Genomic DNA, 16443 nt, shown 5'->3' with positions numbered 1-16443 from the left:
CCCTGGAAGAGTAATTTTTTAGTATTAGGATTAGGCATTTTTTTTATCCAGCTTTTGGTGCATGGTGAAGAACTCCAGCCACATGCCACCACTTTCTAAACTTTTCCACTAACTGATACATTTTCAGAGAACACAGAAATTCCTGTTCATTGTTCTCAAAGGATCATTCTCTTTATCTATGTACTTAGTATTCTATATTGTTTTTGGATATTGATGTCTCTTCTCTCATGTTAATAAGTCTATGTTTTTCAGTCGGGTTTTTTTTTTTTCCCCAGACAAGGTTTTTTTTGAGCTCTGAGGCTGAAATGTCTTCTTAGTTTCTTCTTGTCTTCTGGCCACCTCAACATATTCTTGTAGGGCTAGCAAGTCTGTATTCCAGGTGTCCAGCCTTTTACAGCCTCAGGCTTTGTTCCTTGAAGGTTATCAGTGTTAGCTCAGCAAAACAAAAAGTTTTGGGCATCTAACAATCCAGCTCTGGTAATAGATGGCCAAAAGACACCTAGCTACCTACTTTCAAAGGTGAAATATTACAAAGCTTAAGATGAATACACTGCTTATAATAAATGTACTGCTTATGATTAATTAAACAATTAATTCCAAAGTTAATTAAATTCATTTTTCAGGAGAAAACGTAGGCTAAACAAGCCATGAAAACCTGCATAAGTAATCCAAGCATGAACCCAAATTTTGTTACATCTGAGTAACCTGAGATAAACTGGTTCCACTTCAACTCTACACAAATAATTGCATCTAAAGCTGAGGAAAGAGAAAGGGGTTTGCCCCCTGTTAGAGTAAAAATTTTTTTTGCACTTGAAATTCTTGTTGGAGCTCACTCCAGCATGTATTTCCTTAGTACCAAATAAATCTCAGCCTCGGGTGCTGCCCTGACTTTGTGATCATTTTGGGAACCACTCTCACCTGGTTTGTCAGCTGAGCTCTGGCCAGTTCTATTGTACTCAGGCACTTGATTTCAAGGGAAGCCCAGGCCTATGAAATTCCAGCAATTGGGAAAGGATGACTTGCTGTTTGAACACTTGGCTGCATTGGAGGCTAAGCAACGGTCGCTGTCTCAGGGCAGCTTTGTAGCCAGCTGCTGTCAGAGGGAGAATTGTGTCAGAGCAGCTGTTTGTATTGATGGGACAGCAAAACTTTTTAAATAGAGCTGTTGTTTAAAATTAAATCCTGGTGAATCACCAGGAATTGAGTGTTGGCTGAAGGATTTACAGAACATTTCTTTTTTCCTTTTAGCCAAACACCACTGAGGCGTCGCACATTGGAAGTGTGCAGGTTGTCAAATTGTATAACCCACTTGGAGGTAGGGTTGCTTTCCATATTTTGTTCAATGTCTGTAAAATGTTCAACTTGGTAATTCATTTTTGCAACATATTTTTGGGACAGGAGATATATTCAGAGATCTCAGCTGTAGGTGGTTTGCCCTCAGGTCAACCTTGCAATCTCTTGTCACTGCATTCAGCCATTGGCCTGTTTTCCTCTTGGAAAGCCTGCCAGTCCTTCCTTGTTCCCATACAGCTTGACTGGTTTGGAGTTTTGGGCACTGAGATCCAGGTTTGGACCACCCAATGCACTTAAGCTGCGTTTGCACCCAATGTGTTGGTTTTGCAACCGGACTTTGGAGTACGTAGGCACTGTGCTTATCCTTTAAACTTAATTGGAAATTGACAAGAAAATGACCTTGAGGAATTCCCATGTAGAAGTTCATAAAATCAAAATGGAATTTTGCTTAGTTTTGTCTTGGTCATTAATAAATAACTGTTGCCATTAATAAATAATTCTTTTGGGTTCTTTTCAAGGAAAGTGAAAGAAAAGTAATGATGTCATCTTTCCCACGGATTCCATAACTGTCTGCAAAGCACAATGAGCTTAAGTGCCATTTGTTATTAATCTGTTCTGAGTGCTGTTTCCCCAGGGAGCCTGGCTCCAGGCTGACATGAGGTGGATATTCCCCTTGCAGGCACTCAGTGGTGCTGCTTGCAGCACTGAGCTGAACTAGGCACAGCAGCTGCCCTGAGGAAAACGGGTTCTCACCTGGCTGTGGCTGCAGTCCCCTGCCTCCAGGGACATCCCTGCCACTGGAAGTGCAGCTCTTGCTCTGCATTAGCTTAGTGCAGAGCATTTTAAGGCAGCAGCATCATGGCTTTTTGGAGAGACAAAATTAAATTCACAAATTTCTCGCTGGGGATGTTCTGTTTCACATGCGAATGATGATTTGTGTGATTGCTGGTGGTGGTTTACATAGATCCTAAGGGAATATTTTACATTCATTGATGGGGATTGAGAACTGGAAGTAGTGAGATAATTGTGGAACTTGGGCTGGCAAGTTTTGTTTTGGGTTGGCACTGAGAAATTCAGATCTGGTTGCTGGTAGGGTACAGGGTGCCCTTGCAACATGCTCCATGCAGTAGCACTTAGGGATTGGGCTTTGTGACAGAATCAGAGAATATGCTGAGCTGAAATGGATCCACAAGGATATGCAAGTCTACCTCCCTCCCCAGCAATCCCACCACATTCCTGTAGACCTTGCCCAAATGCTTCCCAAGCTATGGTGGACTTGGTGCAGTCTTGTGGGGAGACAGTCCCAATGCCTGACCACTCTCTTTGTGAAGGATTCTTTTCTAATTTTCAGGTTAATGCTTGGTTATGGTTTCAGGTAATATTTTTAGAAGTCATGCAGGTGTATGGTTTTAGGAGGTGTTTTGTTTGAATGCTGTGGGAACTTTCTATACATTGTATTTAACTTCTCAAAACATTAGTAGTGCCTTCATTCAACAACTGGCAAGCTTTCAGTGTCCTAAAGAATGTAACTGTGTGATGTTTGTGCAATTAGGTTTGCAGGCAAATATCAGAGAGGCATGGTCCAAGGAACAGGAAGTGGAGAAAGGCATTAACAATTTGACCTACATTGAAAGGCTGAAGGAACGTGCAAAGAAAGGTCAGTCTCTGTGTCTGATGGAAGGGACAAAGCACCCAGATTTCTCACCAACACTCATGAAGTCTCCATCAGCTACCAGGCATGAGCTCCTGGTTTCAGAACAGTGCCTGGTGTGTCACATCCCCTCCCTTGACCTGCTGGCCACACTTCTCCTGATGCAGCCCAGGACACGGTTGCCTTTCTGGGCTGCCAGCACATGTTGGCAGCTCATGCCCAGCCTCTAATCCACCAGAGCCCCCAAGCCCTCCCCACCTTCATCCCTGGCCTGCCTTGGTGCCCAGGGCATGTCCTAGACCCAAAGAGGCAGCACTTTGCATTTGTCCTTGTTAAATCCAATGAGGTTGCCAAGGGTCACTTCTCAAGGTTCTCCATGTCCCTCTGGATGGCATCCCATGCCTCTGGTGCTGGCAAATTTGCTGAGAGTGCACTTAATCCCACTGTCTATGTCATTCTTGACATAGCTCAATGCTTGAGCTTACAAACTGGGAATATCATAGAAAGGCACCATGCATAAAAAGAGGTTTTTGTAAAAACCTCCCCTCCAGTGCCACTCCAGTACAAGATTTTTTAATGACTATTTCTTCCTAATGCTTTACTCTACGGATTCTTACTGATCCACAAAAGCTGAACAAATAGAGTTTAACAGTCCTTTTGAATCAACTCCCTTGTTTTGTCCCAAGTCCCATTTGACAATTCTTTTTCTGTTTTTCCGTTCCTGAAGTTAAAATACCAGAGCTCAGGAAAGCCCCACAGAGCACTGCAGATCTTGTGCCTGAGAGGAAGAGAACTATGCCCACGAACCCTGCAAAATTCTTCCCGAGACCTTGCAGTACCCTTTCTGAATGCCCAGTCAGAGACAGGGTGATTCATTTACTGGCTCTGAAGAATTACAAGAAGCCAGAGCTACTTGCCTGCTTGCAGAGAGAGGGAGTTGTGGAAAAGGACGAGGAATCCCTTGGAAAGATCCTTCAGGAGGTGAGATCCTGGAGTTGGTGCTGGCAGTGCTAACTCTTAGCTGTCTTACTTCAGGGTTTCAATTAGAAACTCATGAGAGGCTTAGGAAATGCTCCTTGTTTAAATTTTTCATTAACATTCCCCAGTTTCCCCCCAACTGAAAGCCCATGTTAGGAGAGAAAAAAAAACCTTTAAAAGTTTTGAGGCATTGTTGTTGTTTTGTTGGAATAACTGTCAAAGATAAATCCTTTGTAATGTTGTTGCTTCTTACGCCTTATTTCAGCCTCTCTCTTTTCCTTGCACTTTTTGACTGGTTCATGGAATAACTTCAGAGGGTGAAATTCTCAATTGGGTGAAACTGTTTGTTGCGGTACTTAAAATTTCCTGAGAAAAATATCTGAGGAGACAATTTTGGAAACTGCATAGGGCAGTATTTCATTAGAGTGGAGTAGGTGGCCTCTCAATGGTACTTGCCTTCTGCTGGGATCTGTGGGGATTGCCTTCCAGGGAAGGGTGTTCCAGGCAAATCCTACATGATAGAGGTGGTGGCCCAACTTTGAGCACAGGGTTTCTTTGCTGTCGTGTTGATTGAGTCATCACCTTCCTTGGCTTTTATTATTATTCAGTAACTTTCCCAGTTCTCCTTTCAGTTCCACTGGTACTTCTTTATCACAGCCATTCATACGATTCACACTGATCAAAGGATGCAGTGGCTCTTTCCTTCCTTTGGAAATATTCCCCGTCCCCATAGGTTGCTGCTGAATTATGCAAGGATTAACATAACAAGTAGGAATATTTTCACTTTAGCTAGGAAAAAAGTATTTTGGAACCCAGTGCAGGGAGTCAAATTCAACATGGATAGTTTCAGTTGATCTCACAATGACTTTTAAGAACTCCTTCCTTGAACCTGTGAGGTTTGTTGTTGTGTTTGCCAAGGGCAGGGACAGGGTTTTTTAACCCTGAAAACATTCACAATTTAATGTGAGCCATGTTCTGCCATCCTAATGCATGTAGCCCATTTGTACTTCAGGTTGTTTATACGATTCCAACACTCAGCTCCTTGGAGGGTAAACATTGAAAAAAATTTCTCCTCTTCCTTTATTGTTGTCGATGTTTAAGGAGATTTTGGAGGTGTAGATCTTTGTTTGAAGCTTCAAGTGCCACAAGGTACTAGTTTGCATTCTGAAAGGGCTGTGTGAAGAGCACTACATCCTGAAAACTATTATTCACATTTCCTTAACTTCATAGGGAGATGGTGTAATTTTTTTGCTGTATATGAAGAAACTAGTAGCATGAACTTTCAGAGTTCTTATAGGCATAGCCTTTCTTCTTCTCCAACACAACCTTAGTTCTGCTTTTAAGAAGTGAATTCCTGATTCTGGTTATCTTTGTTACTTTTAAGCATTTGAAGTGTAGCTCTAACTAGATTATCACCTACAGCTCTTCCATAGGAAGCTGTAGTTTCCTCTGAGCAGGCATTTTAGAAAGAAAAGGAGCTCTGTTTGAGGAGACAAATGCCATGTGGTGTTTCATGGGATGATGAAAACATGCCCCATCACAAGCCCAGGCTGTGCTCTGCCATGGCAACGTAGCTGGGTGAAACAAGAGGGCAGCAGGTGTCCCCCTGAGGGTGGAAAAATATGGATTTGCCCATGGAGATGGTGCTCTTCAGGTCTTACTCAAAAGAAAAGGAAACAGAGAAGAAAAAACTGGCCTCTCTATGTATTTCAAATGGTGAAGATTGAGAGTTCTGGCATAGTGTACTTTGACTCTCAAAGCTGCCATAAAGAACAAAAAACCTGGATACTTAGTGCAGGGTGAGGTTTTCATAGCCCACATTTCCTCTATGCTTGCAGCAGTTTGGACTTACTTACATCCCAATTTCTACAGCCCAAATGGACTACACTGGTTGAATACCATTGCCTCTTACATGACAGCTGCTTGTTCTTCACATGGAAAAAAAGTCCTTGAAAACTGGTGCATGACTTTCTCTTCAGCTTTGCTTTAGCCTTGCACTACCACTTTTACATCTGGAGTCTGCACTTAGGTGTAATGAACATTTCTGTTTTAAATGTCTGCCACAGGTAGCCAACCTGGATGCCAATGAGAATTCTTACAGTCTGAAGGAACATTTCTTTAAAGACATTCAGCAAGATTGGCCTGGCTACAGTGAGAGTGATAGACAGATGTTGGCGGTGAACCTTTTCCAGTAAGTTCAGTCAGTACCACAATCATTTCAGAAAACCCTCTGGGAAATGAAGGTCTGTTTTCCTGGTGAGGAAAGAACTATGACTACTGATATTTTTGCCTTGCAACCTGAAATACTGGGCCCTCCTTACAGAAAAACTGCTCCATCTCAGAATGCCACCAGCACCAGCCAAACATCATCTCTGGGACCTTCTGAGAGAGATACTCCACTGAGGACTGCTCAGGTACTTTGTCGATTTTTGAAATGTTGCCTAGTATGTATTATGTATTATCCCACTTGCTTTTGGTGTCAAAGCTGTGATATGAAGCAGTACTGTTGTGTTTCTATCATCAAAACCTGAAGCGTGTACTTCTAATAGGATTCCTGCATGCTTTTCAAGATATTTTGTAATACACTGTTAGCTTTTCAAAGCCTGCAACAGCTTGCACACGTGTGTTGCTTCTCATGGTGCATAGGAAGCTCTGCTAAGGACAAGGTGGGTACGTGGTTTTGGTACCTGGCTGTGTCTGTGAAGGGCTCTTGATGATCCTGAAGCTCTAGTACCTAAAACATGCATGGACATCCCAGTGCTACTGTTTGAATAGAAATCTTAGGGAAGCCTAGAAGAAGGACAAATTACAGTAGTGATGTATTTGTAGTAATTTAGTTTCTCTGCCCTGGGCAGCATTTATGCCCATTCTGACTCAGGGCATCCCATGTTTGAGGAGGGGGCTCTGAATCATCAGGGAATACCTCTGACTTTTTAGGCTTAAAATCAAGAGGGGGCCTGTTTTCTTCCCAATACAAGACAGCAAGGCAAACCCCTTGAAAGAAGCTTGGCATAGAGTGCATAAAAGGTATACTCTATATACATGAAAGAATTCTTCAAATAGAGGAAGGAGGACACAGCTCTGTTTTTCCCTAGCTCTGTTGCAGCCAGAGCAGGAAATGCTGCAGCCCCAGCATCCTCTTCCCACCTGGGTCCATCCCCACAGGATTTCTGTCAGCAGGCTGGCACAGAGCCACGCCTGGCACTCCTGCTCTGAGCTGCTGATGTGCATGGGTGGGAGCAGTGGCTGCTCGGGAGGGAAGAGGCTCAGGGTGAGGCAGGGTTTGCTCTGGAGAACAGCAGCAGTGAGAGCTGCAGCCAGGCTGGGGCTGCTCTCTGCTGTTCCCATCTCTGCCCTGGACACGCTGGGATCAGCGCTGCCCCGGCGGCTTTTGGGGCTGCTGCAGTGAATGGTGTGGGTGTGTGACAGCCAGAGCTGAGTGTGCTCCTGGTGTGTCTGAGCAGAAACAGGGAGATAATGAAACTAGCCTGAGCTCCCCAACTTGGACAAGCCTTTGACAGAGCTGCTGAAGGCAGTGTCTTTGTCCCAAAGCCTTTTAGCTACAGAGTGGGAGTAGGACTTGCTGAACAGTCAGGTGAGAAAGTAGGAATGAGTTAGCTGCAGCACCTCCTTGTTTGACAGGCTGTTTTAGGTAACAAAGATGTGTTTCCAACCATTGCCAGCTCAGAAATGCAGCTTTTTCAGAATGGGAGCAAAGCTAATTCTAATCATCTTTGCAGAAACGCCCTCTGGCTTCTGATTTGTACAGCCCTGTGATGAGCAAGAAGCAGAGGGTCAACCAACAGACCAGTGATGTCCAGCCAGCAGCTGCTGGCCACTCTCCTTCGTCCTTGCTCCTTCCTTCCACCTCCTGTTCAGCTTTGAACCTGCCTCGAAGTGTCAGCTCCATTTCCATCTGCACCCCTGAGGTACAAGAAAAAGATAAAATTCAGACTCCTTCTGGAATCCCAGTGCCTGCCAGGTTGCAGGGGAAGACTCCCAAGTCCAAAGGTGAGAAAACGGAATTGGACAGGGTGAAAAAATCCCATCCTTTGGATTTTGATAAAATACTTGCCATGAGCAAAGTCAAAGAGATGCCCAGAGACCTCAGGACCCAGGCAGAACAGGATTCACACAATCAAAGTGCAAAGCTGATGGACCACTTTCAGACATGCCTCCTTTTCATTTTTTACTGATTATCTCTGTGGTTTTTTTCTCCTATCCAGCCTCACATCCACCAGCACCTCCAAGTCCTCCCCACCTCATGCCCCAAGCATTTCATTGTGCCAGGGGCTGTCCCAAATCCAAAGATTCAGAACTTTGCACTTGGCCTTCTTGAATCTGATGAGGTTCCCAGGGCCCCACTTCCCAAGCTTTTCCTGGTCCCTCTGCATGGCATCCCACGCCTCTGGTGCTGGCAACCTTGCTGAGGGTGCACTTAATCCCACTGTGCATGTCATTCTTGACACAGATCAATGCTTGAGTTTTCAGACTGCGGGAATCATATAAAAGCACCATGCATATAAAGAATTTTTCACAAAAAACACCCATCCAGTATCTCTCCTTTACCACCTTTTAATGACTGTATCTTTTAATGCTTTACTCTCTGGATTCTTACAGATCTGTCAATGACAAAGAAATAGAGGTTCGGGGTCTTGGTACATTATCTGGAATCAACTTGCGTGCCTTCCCAAATCTCCAATTTGAGCTATTTTATTCTGATTTTCCCTGACTTTAGGAGACAAAGCAGAGGTCAGAGGAGGCCAAGGAAACAATTCAGGTTCTGTGCCAGAGAAGAAGAGGATGATGCCTGTGAGACTTGCAGACATCGACTGGAGTGGCTGCGCTGCTGTTTATGGCCGACCCTACAGGGACAGGGTGATGCATTTACTTGCTCTGAGGGATTACAAGGAGCCAGAGTTACTTGCCCGCCTGCAGAGAGATGGAGTCAGGCAAAAGGACAAGGATTCCCTTGGAAAGATCCTTCAGCAGGTGCGATGGTGGAGCTTGTGCCAGCAATTCCTCCAGCACTGTATTCTGCTGTTCATCATTTTACTGCTCTCTCACCTGTTTAAATTAGAGACTTTTCCAGTACTCCTTTCAATTAACTTCCACTAGTGTTTCTTTCTCGCAGCCATTCATAAGATGCACACCCTCTGAAAGATGCAGTAGCTCCTTCCTTCCTTTTTAAAATTCCCTGTCCGCATAGGCTGTAGTAGGATTATGCAAGCATTAATGTACCAAGCAGGAATATTTCCTCTTTAGCTAGGAATAAAGTGTTATGGAACATAGTCAAGGGAGTCAGATTCAACATGGATACAATTTCAGTTGATCCCACATTGACATTTAAGAACTCATTCCCTGAACCAGTGAAGTTCGTTGCTGTGCTTGCTCAGGGCAGTGGCAGGGTTTTTCACCCAAAAGACACAAATTCACAATTTAATGAGCCATGTTCTGCCATCCCAACTGAAGTAATACATTTAGATTTCAAGTTGATTATAAAATTTCAAAGATCAGCTCTTCAGAAAGTAAAAAATGAGAACATTTTCTCCTATTCCATTGCAAAGTTTAAGGAGATTTCCTTGGAGGCAATTTCCTGCATGAGCTATGAAGTGGTTCAAGGTACTGCTTTGAATTCTGAAGGGGCTGTGTGAGGAGCTCTCCACCCTGAAATGCCTTGCTCAGGCTTTTCTGGACATCAGAGCAAGTGGGGGTTCATCTTATATAAATCTAAAATGAGCAGCCTGAGCTTGCTGAGATCTGGTATAAACATACTTGCTTCTCTTCCAATGCAACCTTAGTTCTGCTTTTAAGACATGGATTCAGTATTCTGGGTATATTTGTTATTTTTGTATTTTTTGAAGCTGGGGGGAGACAGACATCAGAACAGACCCAAATTAGCAGTATTTATCGTGTTTTGAAAGAAAGAAAAAGGCTAAATTTTGAGAGATGGTGGTGGTGTGTTGATGAATTATTAAATGTGTTGTAGGGGTCAAATTCATGGAGACTTTTCCTGTGGGCTTTTCTATGGAACTCTGAACAGGTGTCAGGTGACAAACTCTGAATCAGCACGTTTGATATTCATGGTCCTCAGGTTTTACTACCCCATTTTACCTTTTAGAGTAGATTTTGTATTAGTCTTGAGGAAGATACGAACCTCATTGGTTTTCAAAGGAATACAGCAAGCCATGTGCACTGCCTTCTCATGGCAGGACTTGGCTGGAATGAACCCTGGCTCAGCCACATGTAGAGGCACTCTGGGCCTCACCACCTCTCCTTACACATCATAGCACAGTGAGATAAGAAACTCTCTTTTAAAAATTTCAAAGGTGTATTCAAACCCTTAACAAAACACAACAAAAGGACTGAATAACCAAACAAGGACAGCCCACTGGGTGTTGGTGAGAGTAGCAAGCCTTCCCTCCTGCCAGATACCCCATGCAAGGGGCACAGGTACACGCCCTCCCTCTGCATGTCCGACTACCAAGGCTGCCCCTGGCAACTCCCTGGGGGAAGGGGGCTATGGGGAGAACAACAAACAACAAATCCCAAACACATAACTATATATCAATAAAACTTCCCTGAACATACACATAATATTCATCCCTTAATTACAAGACTCAACTATCGCATTCCTCATCTCTAAGATGAGGTGTTGTTTTCAAAGGAACACTAGCTAGATATGAATAGAGCTCCTTGTTTGTTTCCAAATGGAGAAAATTTAATATGGCTTCAAACGTACAGGATAAAGAAATAATTAATCTCTGTACCAAATGACATTGCTCAGTTCCAGCTGGGTGCTCACAAACAGCTTTTCAGAACCAATTGGTTTCCTGTAATTTGCATATAGCAACCATATTGAGCATTTCTTTTCTTACATGTCTGCCTGTAGGTAGCCAACCTGAATCCAAAGGACAATTCCTTCAGTCTGAAGGAGCATCTGTTTCAAACCCTTCAGACTGATTGGCCTGGCTACAGTGAAATAGAGAGAGAGAATTTGAAGTTAATACTTTCTAGGTAAGTTCAGTCTTTAGAGGAAGGAAAAGAGCCTTTTCAGAGAAAACACCCTGGGAGATGAAGCCTAGCTTGTTAGAATATGCTGAGTCAGCAGCAACCCATCAGGGTGATGGAGTCCAAATGCTGGCCCTGCACAGGACACCACAAGAATCACCCCCAGTGCCCAAGAGTGTTGTCCAAACACTTCTTGAGCTTCTGCTGCTGTGACCACTGGCCAGGAGAGCCTGTTCCAGTGCTCCAGCACCCTCTGGGGCAAGAACATTTTCCTGATATCCAGCCTAAAGCTCCCTGAAGTCAGCTTCATGCTGTTTCCTCGAGTCCTGACACTGAAGGTCTGTTTTCTCTGCAAGGAAAGAACTATGACAGTCTCTGTTTAGGCCTTGTAACCTGAAACTTTTGATTCTCCTTACAGAAAATCAGCTCCATCTCAGACCCCCACCAGCACCAGCCAGGTGACATCTCCAGGGCCTTCTGAGAGAGGTGCTCCAGCAAGATCTGCTCAGGTATTTGGTGCATTTTTAACATTCCCTACTTTGTATTAAGGTTTAGCCCTCTGCTGATGGTGCAAAAGCTGTGATGTGACCAGGCCTAAGCATTCTGTGCCTCAGGCATTCTGACTGCTTTGGCAGGAAGGTTGTGATCAGAAGAGAGGGTCCTGCAGGGCTGGAGCAGCACTGTCCTGAGCCAACTTTCTGCTCTGCCTGGAGACTTGAGCTCAGTCCCCAGCCTCAACTCATTGCCTGCAGAAGGGCTCAAAGGGCTGGCTCTGCATGCATGACAAAACTGTGTCAAAAGCTGACTGTACATAAGGGGCTGCAGCAGGGTGGGGCACATGGGGCCCTCTCACTCTCTTTTCCCTCTCTCTCACTTTCATTCTCATTGTTTACTCCAGATCTACACTATCCCACAGCCAGACCAATTTGGCATCTACAGAATTGTGATATTCCTTCTCTCTCTTCTCTGCTTTTATTTCTCTCCTCCTCCTTTGTTCTGCCTGGGAACAGCGTGGCTGTCCAATTCTACTCCATCCTCAGTCCTGAAATCTGCTGTGGGAGTGGGGAGCTTGTGGCCATGTGTTGTGTCTTGTGAGTCAGCACCTTTGAGAAGGTCCTTGGGAGGAGCTGACAAACGATGGAAATGCACTGAGGAAAAAGGAAGGGCTCATAAGTCACCACTTGTGAAAGTCTCTTGTACAAATGTAAGAATGTTTTAGCCATCAGCTTTTGAGTCTAAAGAGTGGAGTGGCTGCTGCAGTAAAGGCAACTGCAGCTAAAAGCACAAGAGTTTGCTGACATGTGACTGATGTCTTTGTTCACCCTGATAAGAATTCACAACCAACCAACCAGCCACCATTCCCTGTACTCCTGGGTTGTGTCAGTGAAACAGTGATCTTGTCTTTAACAGGTAAAACCCTAAAACAGCCAGGTGTCTCTTTGGTAAAACATGTGGGTGTGTGACAGCAAGCGCTGAGTCTTTTCCTGGTGTGTACAAGCTAGAATTGGGAGCTAGAGAAAACTTACTGGACCTCCTCAATTTGGGGAAGCCTTTGATGGAGAAGGGATTGTCTACATCCCAAAGCCTTTTAGCAGTAGACTTGGTGAAAGACATTCTAAGTCCTAAGATGTGAAACTAGGAAGGCAATAGAGCAGATATTTACCTGCAGGACATCCAGTTTGACAGCTATTTTCAGTTAAGAAAGATGTGCTTTGTTCAACCACTGACAGTTCAAAAATGCTGCTTTTTAGAATGGGAGCAGCACCTGATCCTGATCATAGATTAATGAATTATTTTTTTATTATTGCAGAAACGGCCTCTGGCTTCTGGCTTTACAAGTCCTGGGATAAGCAAGAAGCAGAGGATTGACCAGTAGCCCAGTCACATCCAGCCAGCAGCTGGTGGCCACTGTTCTTCCTGGCTGCTGGCTTTGTCATCCCAATCTCCTCCATACCTGTTTCCAAGTGTTGGCTCCATTTCCCCCTGCATCCATGAGGTTCAAGAAAGAGACAAATTTTGGAGTTCTTGAATCCCAGCACCTGTGTGCAGAAGACGCCCAATTCCAACAAGCAGTGAAGAGAATTGGGGAGGCTGAAGCAGTAAGGTCCCTGGGAATTCAATGAAGGTATTAATGTGTTGCTTTTCCCAGTTTCACTGTGGATAAGTGTGGTGTAAATATTTGATTGTTAAGAGAAGCCTCTACCTGAATTTGGGTGCAAGCAAGCCCATATTGCAGAGTCAATAGTACAGACGTTATTTAACAGTAAATGTGAAGTGGGGAGATAGGAAGCCAAAGGAGGAGATGGGCGGGGTGAGGGGAAGAGCTGAGATGAGCCCCGCGGTGTGTCCGGCCCGGCCGGGCCCTCCCTTCCTGCAGTGCAGCTGCTCAGGCTCAGCTGCAGCAGCGCTGCTGCATCCCCCTCGCGTTTGCAGGGCAGCAGGGCAGGGAGGAGTGTGTGTGTGTGTGTGTGTCAAACCCTGGGAACTGCTGCCAGCCTGTGCCAGAGCAGTGATGTTGGCCAGGGCAGCCAGGCTCCTGCAGCCCTGGGGCTCGGGGCAGCTGCGGCCTTTGGCACCAGCACACCAGTCAGGTGCATCTGCCCTGGGATGCATCCCTGGCACAAATTGTTGTCCATCTTGGTACTGAATTTCAGGTGATTAAAGACTTACTGCTTGTAGCAATTAATCTCTGGAGGCTTTGAAGGATTTATTGCCGTGTGGAGGGATTTTTTGTCATCCAAAAGAACCAGGTGTTCAGGTGCAGAGGAGCAGAAGCACTGGTGTGTCAGTGTTGGGAAGTAGTCTTTATTATTCTCATTACCACTTCATCTTGGATTTGTGCCATGAGCTTTGTAAACCTGACTTGTGTTGATTTGAGTTAGAAGGGAATGAAGAAAATTTTTCTCCCATCATTGGCTTTAAGCATTAATGAGTTTTGTCCTCCTTAGAAGCTGATGTGGTTTGGGTTTTTTGTAGTTGTGCTTTCAGACTTGTCTGTAGTTTTTTTATAGCCCTGTATTACAAGTGCTTCAGTTTGCAAAGCTCCCAAAAGGGCAGTGACTCACAGAGAAAAAAAATCTCTAGAGTCAATTTGAGTGTATTTTTACTCTTTTACTTGAGTAAAACCAGACCTGCTAGGCTTGGTAATCTTCAGAATCTGCCTCATGGCTATTTTTTAGCACCGGACATGAAATTCAAACTCTGCACAAATGTTGGCATGCCCTAATTTTCTTTTGATTTCTCCTTCATAGGGTAGCCCAGCTACTCTGAGATGATGAGCAGTTGCCAGTATCTCCACAAGAAAGTGTCCCACATTCAGCAATGAGTATCTGTGTTTGGCAAGCAGTAAGTGGAGTCCTGGCACCAGTCCTCTGCTTCAGCCTGAAAAACTCAATGAGCTCCGACTTTTTTATTTCAAAAAGAAGATCCGTTGTTTTAGGATTCTCCAAGTTAGCACTGAGCAGATCAATACCTGTTAAAAATTTAGAATTAGTTTTTTTAAGATTACAGAATTTAGTAGTGAACTTTAATAATAAAGAAGTTGCATTATTTTTAACTCCTTCTCTTCTTGTCATTTATATCATGTTTGGAGTGACTTCTTGTGGTCAATTCTTTCTTCAAGACTTGTGTTTGTCCACTAATTAACTTTATCGAGAGAATTTAGAAGCCCAGTACCTCTACTATGAAGCTGTCCACCTTGTAGGAAAATTTTGTAGCAAATGAAACTTCTTTATGATAAGTATCAGTTTTTTCCTGAAATTCCTTCTTCTCTTGCTTTGAAAGACTGGTGTCTGCTGAGGAAGGCAGTAGCCTGTTTTGAAATGCAAAATGTAAATGTCCTCCCTCTAAATTATTGGAATTTTGAAATGAGGGAGCTCTCAGGCAAAGATATGGGAATGGGAATAGGAATAACAGTTCTTTAGTAGGAAAATTAAAATAAACATGAAGTAATATAAATAAATAGGAAAAAAACACTGACAGAGTCAGAATATAACCTGACACCCATCAGTCAGTCAGGGTGTTGGTAACAGTCCAATTAAAAGGTGAAGTCCTCCTGGAGTGACAGATGTGGTCCTGTTGAAGCAGTGGTCCTGTAGAATGGTGCAGGTTTTGTCCACAGGTCCAGTGATGATGTAGAAGGATCTGGTTTTCCACTGAGAAACCAGGGGGGAAAGGCTGCTCGGATGTTTCAAATCTCAGATTTTATCTAGGTAGGAAATGCTTGGCTCCTCCCCCTGGGTGAAGCATCTCCCAGTGGGATGATGTAATTTTATCAGTCGTGCAGTGGGACTCAGTGGCTCATGAAGAGCAGATTCTCTTCCTGGAAGAAGGATGGGTGGTGGAAAAGATAAAGAACACTGTCCCATTGTGTTTCAACATATGGTGATAAAATACATACTTTTGGTTACATCTTGCATTGCAACTCAAGACTTCAGTGGATTTCTAAAGACAAACTGGGTGAATGTGTCCCTATGGAAACTGTTTTGTAGTTTTCTTAAAAAAAGTCTCAAAAAAAGTCTCAACCAGTCTTTCTAGAGAGACACAAATGTGGATCCCTGCACAGAGCTATGGGGACTTTGAAGTCCAGTCTTTTCCTAAGTTTCCTGATGATTGTTTAGCTGACAGGGTAGAGAAGGGGCCAGCAATGCCCTAACCACCTTCTGGGGAAGGATATGAAATTGGCAGAGGGAAGACAATATTTGGGAAGCATCAAATGGACCTGTGAATGCCCCTTTCTTCCTTGGAGAGTATTTTAGAACTTCCTCAATTTTCTCCATGCCAATGATGTTAAGCCTCCGTGCCTGAGACATCTTGGGGTGTTTTGTGATTGAACACCTGAGCTGTTGCTGCCCTTCTGTTCCCCTTCAAGTGAAGTTCAAGAAAATGTCACCTCTTATTCCCTGAGAATTGGCTGTTCCCCTCAAGGAGGAGAGAGAGAAAAATGGGCAGCCAAATGTCCACGGTAGAAAGGGGTTTTTTGGACGCTTTTGATCCATTCTAACTGATCAGGAGAAGAAATTTTCCTACATATAATTAAAATCAATGGTGAAGTGGATTTAAAAAAAATTTCCAGGTGCCTCTGCCAATGAAATCTGCAACATCAATTTTTGGGACTCTGTGGGAGTTAAATTGTATCATCTGTCAGTTAAGAGGGTCCCATTGCACCCCGCATGCTCCCCATTTTCCACATCATCCTCAAGACCCTCCACCAGCAAGCAGAGTGTTGATTACCCAATCCGTTGCTCTCTGCTTACCTAAATCTTCCCCTCTCAGACCTTCCACCATGGTCCAAGATGTCCCTGGCCACGCCACCTTGGAGCATCGTACCCCTGGGACCCAAGATGGAAGGAGCCACAATCTGGCTCAGAAGCCCGACCATCCTCCTGCCATCCTGGCTCCTCCACTGCCTGTCCCCACCACCTTCTCTTCTGCCCTGAACCAACCTCCAGACATCACCCCCTCCACTGTGAGTCACGCCTTTTCTATCAATCAATCATTCTACCTCCATC

At 44.3% G+C, this 16443-nt stretch overlaps 1 protein-coding gene across 1 annotated transcript; it reads left to right on the top strand.

Annotated features, from left to right (window-relative positions):
* The first annotated feature begins 808 nt into the window (after nucleotides 1-808).
* On the top strand, nucleotides 809-13118 carry LOC306816910 (RNA polymerase II elongation factor ELL2-like). The gene is made up of 8 exons (XM_079333362.1): nucleotides 809-1315; nucleotides 2846-2950; nucleotides 3672-3925; nucleotides 7663-7933; nucleotides 8661-8914; nucleotides 10815-10939; nucleotides 11352-11442; nucleotides 12744-13118. The coding sequence occupies exons 3-8, from the start codon at nucleotides 3740-3742 to the stop codon at nucleotides 12807-12809; spliced, it is 993 nt and encodes a 330-aa protein (XP_079189488.1). The 5' UTR covers nucleotides 809-1315; nucleotides 2846-2950; nucleotides 3672-3739; the 3' UTR covers nucleotides 12810-13118.
* Nucleotides 13119-16443: the final 3325 nt, after the last annotated feature.

Source organism: Erithacus rubecula (assembly GCF_903797595.1).
Source record: "Erithacus rubecula genome assembly, contig: scaffold_972_arrow_ctg1, whole genome shotgun sequence".
Lineage (NCBI taxonomy): Eukaryota > Metazoa > Chordata > Aves > Passeriformes > Muscicapidae > Erithacus > Erithacus rubecula.
The sequence above is the reverse complement of the archived record's forward strand: the minus strand, read 5'-3'. Positions and strand labels throughout refer to the sequence as shown.

Excerpts from the sequence above, each read along its gene's own strand:
- LOC306816910 (XM_079333362.1), top strand. The coding sequence starts at position 3,740 with ATGCCCACGAACCCTGCAAAATTCTTCCCGAGACCTTGCAGTACCCTT. Across the intron at positions 8,915-10,814 it reads TTGGAAAGATCCTTCAGCAG|GTAGCCAACCTGAATCCAAA; the intron begins GTGCGATGGTGG and ends GTCTGCCTGTAG. Across the intron at positions 10,940-11,351 it reads TTGAAGTTAATACTTTCTAG|AAAATCAGCTCCATCTCAGA; the intron begins GTAAGTTCAGTC and ends TTCTCCTTACAG.